Source organism: Arachis hypogaea, chromosome 4 (assembly GCF_003086295.3).
Source record: "Arachis hypogaea cultivar Tifrunner chromosome 4, arahy.Tifrunner.gnm2.J5K5, whole genome shotgun sequence".
Classification (NCBI taxonomy): Eukaryota; Viridiplantae; Streptophyta; class Magnoliopsida; order Fabales; family Fabaceae; genus Arachis; species Arachis hypogaea.
In genome coordinates, this window is record NC_092039.1 from 120,195,873 (window position 1) to 120,198,989 (window position 3,117).

The 3,117-nt window shown below is 50.0% G+C and overlaps 1 protein-coding gene across 1 annotated transcript; it reads left to right on the forward strand.

The window, feature by feature from the left end:
* The first annotated feature begins 533 nt into the window (after positions 1-533).
* Positions 534-2,835, forward strand: LOC140184248 (uncharacterized). Its single transcript, XM_072234563.1, has 4 exons — positions 534-806; positions 929-989; positions 1,086-1,696; positions 2,155-2,835. Exons 1-4 carry the CDS (start codon positions 534-536, stop codon positions 2,833-2,835), a joined length of 1,626 nt encoding a protein of 541 aa, XP_072090664.1.
* Positions 2,836-3,117: the final 282 nt, after the last annotated feature.

A 3,117-nucleotide genomic window follows, 5' to 3' on the forward strand; every position in this document is an offset into this window, starting at 1 on the left:
CCCAACATTGATGCACTTGTTGATGCGGCGGCGGGGTACCGGTATCTGAGCTTTATGGATGCTTATTCCGGGTACAATCAGATACCGATGCACCGGCTTGACGAGGATAAAACAGCATTCATAACGCCGGGAGGAATCTATTGCTACAAGGTGATGCCATTTAGCCTGAAAAAATGTGGGGGCCACGTACCAGAGGCTGATGAACAAGATATTCAGCGATCTCATAGGCAAGACGGTGGAAGTCTATGTAGATGACATCCTAGTAAAGACCACCCGGCCTGATGACCTCCTAAGCGACCTGGTGAATGTGTTCGCGTCCCTCTGACAACACGGCATGAGGCTCAACCCGCTCAAGTGCGCCTTTGCCATGGAGGTCGGAATTATATTTGTGAGTAGCTTTGTCTTGTGTTTTTTGCATGGTTGCTGCTTTGGTTGGTTACGCCGATTAAACGACTAACTTAAAGATCCTAGGATTTATGATAACCCAAAGGGGGGTGGAAGCCAACCCCAAAAAGTGCCAAGAAATACTCCAAATGAAGAGCCCAGGCTATGTCAAAGACGTCCAAAGGCTGGCAGGAAGGCTCACTGCGCTGTCCCGCTTCCTCGGAGCGTCGGCAGCGAAAGCCTTACCCTTCTTCAATCTGATGAGAAAGGGGATAGCATTTGAATGGACTCCTGCGTGCGAGGAGGCGTTCAATCACTTCAAAGAGATCCTGGCAGCACTCCCGGTACTCGGAAAGCCCAAGGTCGGAGAACCACTCTACCTGTACCTTGCCATAATGGAGGAAGCACTTACAGCGGTTTTGGTGCGGGAAGAAGGGAAGGCTCAGTAGCCAATTTACTTTGTGAGTAGAGCACTGCAAGAACCAGAACCGAGGTATAGCAAATTGGAGAAGCTGGCACTGGCACTCCTGGCCTCTTCTTGTAGACTAAGGCAATACTTCCAAGGCCACCAGATCGTCGTGAGAACAGACCAGTAAATCCGTCAAGTGCTCCAAAAACCCGATTTAGTGGGAAGAATGATGACTTGGGCCATCGAGCTCTCCCAGTACGATTTACGATACGAACCCTGACATGCAATTAAGACACAAGAAATGGCAGAGTTCCTAGTGGAAGTAACAGGGACCCAACCGAAGAAGCAGGCATACGATGGAGGTTCCATGTAGACAGGGCCTCCAACCAAACGTCGGGGGGCGCTGGGATCATCTTAGAAAACCCAGCTGTGGTCATATACGAACAATCAACCAAGTTCGAGTTTCCTGTGTCGAACAACCAAGCAGAATACGAGACCCTCTTGGGAGGCCTAACCCTAGCTCGGGAAGTCGGGGTGACGAGGCTAGAGGTGTGTAGCGACTCACAGGTCGTTATCTCACAAGTAAACGGAAGCTACCAAGCCAGAGACTCGCTATTGCAAAAGTACTTGGAGAAGGTTAGGGGGTTGTGCAAGCAGTTCGAGGAAGTCACGATCCAACATGTTCCAAGGGAAAGGAACACACGGGCAGACCTCCTATCTAAGCAAGCATGCATGAAATCGGGAGTCGGCAACCGATCTCTCATCCAAGGCATGGTAAAGGAACTAGCAGTTGCCCTCCACTTGACAAAGTTAAGCCCCTCTTGGTTGGACCCCATCATTGATTTCCTGGAAAGCGGAAGCCACCCTGACGATGAGAAGGCAGCTAAAGTGCTGAGAAGTGAGGTAGCCAAATATGCGACCATACAGGGCAACTGTTTAAAAGGGGACTCAGCCAGCCCCTACTGAAGTGCCTGCATCTCGACCAGACGGACTACGTACTCAGAGAAGTCCACGAAGGGTGCTGCGGCCACCATATCGGGGGCAAAGCCCTAGCGAGAAAGCTCATCCGAGCTGGATACTACTGGCCATCGATGATGGAAGATTCCAAATAATTCGTGAGGAAATGCGTCAAGTGTCTAGAGAACGCTAACTTCCACAGAGCACCGGCTTCCGAACTAAGTCTACTGACGTCCTCATGACCTTTCGCACAATGGGGAGTTGACCTCTTGGGATCCTTCCTGGTTGGCACGGGACAAGTCAAATATCTCATAGTTGCCATCGACTACTACACCAAATGGATAGTGGCCGAACCACTGGCCAGCATATCTTCATCCAATTGTAGAAAGTTCATGTGGAGGCAGGTGATAACTCGATTCGGCATCCCGGAAGTCGTCATCTCAGACAACGGGACGCAATTCACTGATAAGAAGTTCATAAAATTCCTCAACGGTCTGGGTATAAAACAGAAATTCTCTTCGGTAGAGCACCCCCAGACGAATGGGCAAGTCGAGTCCACAAATAAGGTCATCTTGCTGGGCCTCAAGAAGCGACTGGATAACAAAAAAGGTGCATTGGCCGACAAACTCGCTTTGGTCCTTTGGTCTTACCGTACAACCGAGCAGTCCTCCATGGGAGAAACCCCCTTCCGCCTGACGTACGGGGTGGACGCGATGATACCCGTAGAAATCGGCGAGCCGAGCCCGCGGTTTCTTCTGAAGGGAGTAGAAGAAGCAGTGGAGAAGGACCTGGTGGATGAGGCCAGGGAGATGGCCCATTTAACAGAAGTAGCACTGAAGCAAAGAATGGCCCTGCGCTACAACGCCAAAGTTCTCAGGAGGGAATTTGGAAAAAAAGAGCTTGTCTTGCGACACAACGACATAGGGCTACCGACCCAAGGGGAAGGAAAACTGGCTACAAATTGGGAAGGCCCCTACAGAGTCAAAGAAGTGCTCGGCAAAGCCGCCTACAAATTAGAGAAGCTCGACGGCAAGGAAATCCCGAGAACATGGAATGCAAGTAACTTGAGAAGATTTTATTCCTAGCTCAAGCACGCCGGCTAGGCGGTTTGACGAGCTCAATGATTTACTATTGTTAAACACTTACCGTGGCTATAGACCTGTTTAACTGTCGATTAATGTTTACTTAACAAATTTCTCCTTTTACTCTTCCCCAATTACGCGTCCCGTGACAACATGTTCCTCATAATGAATGGTAAATGGAATAACAATACGGCGCCCCGGGACTGATCACCCCGGAAGCCAACCAAACTAAAGCCATAACAAACGGCTGCGATAATAGCAAAGCCACGACGTGGCTTCGCCAAA

Excerpts from the sequence above, each read along its gene's own strand:
- LOC140184248 (XM_072234563.1), top strand. The coding sequence starts at position 534 with ATGAAGAGCCCAGGCTATGTCAAAGACGTCCAAAGGCTGGCAGGAAGG. Across the intron at positions 807-928 it reads AAGCACTTACAGCGGTTTTG|ACTAAGGCAATACTTCCAAG; the intron begins GTGCGGGAAGAA and ends CTCTTCTTGTAG. Across the intron at positions 1,697-2,154 it reads CTAAAGTGCTGAGAAGTGAG|GTGATAACTCGATTCGGCAT; the intron begins GTAGCCAAATAT and ends ATGTGGAGGCAG.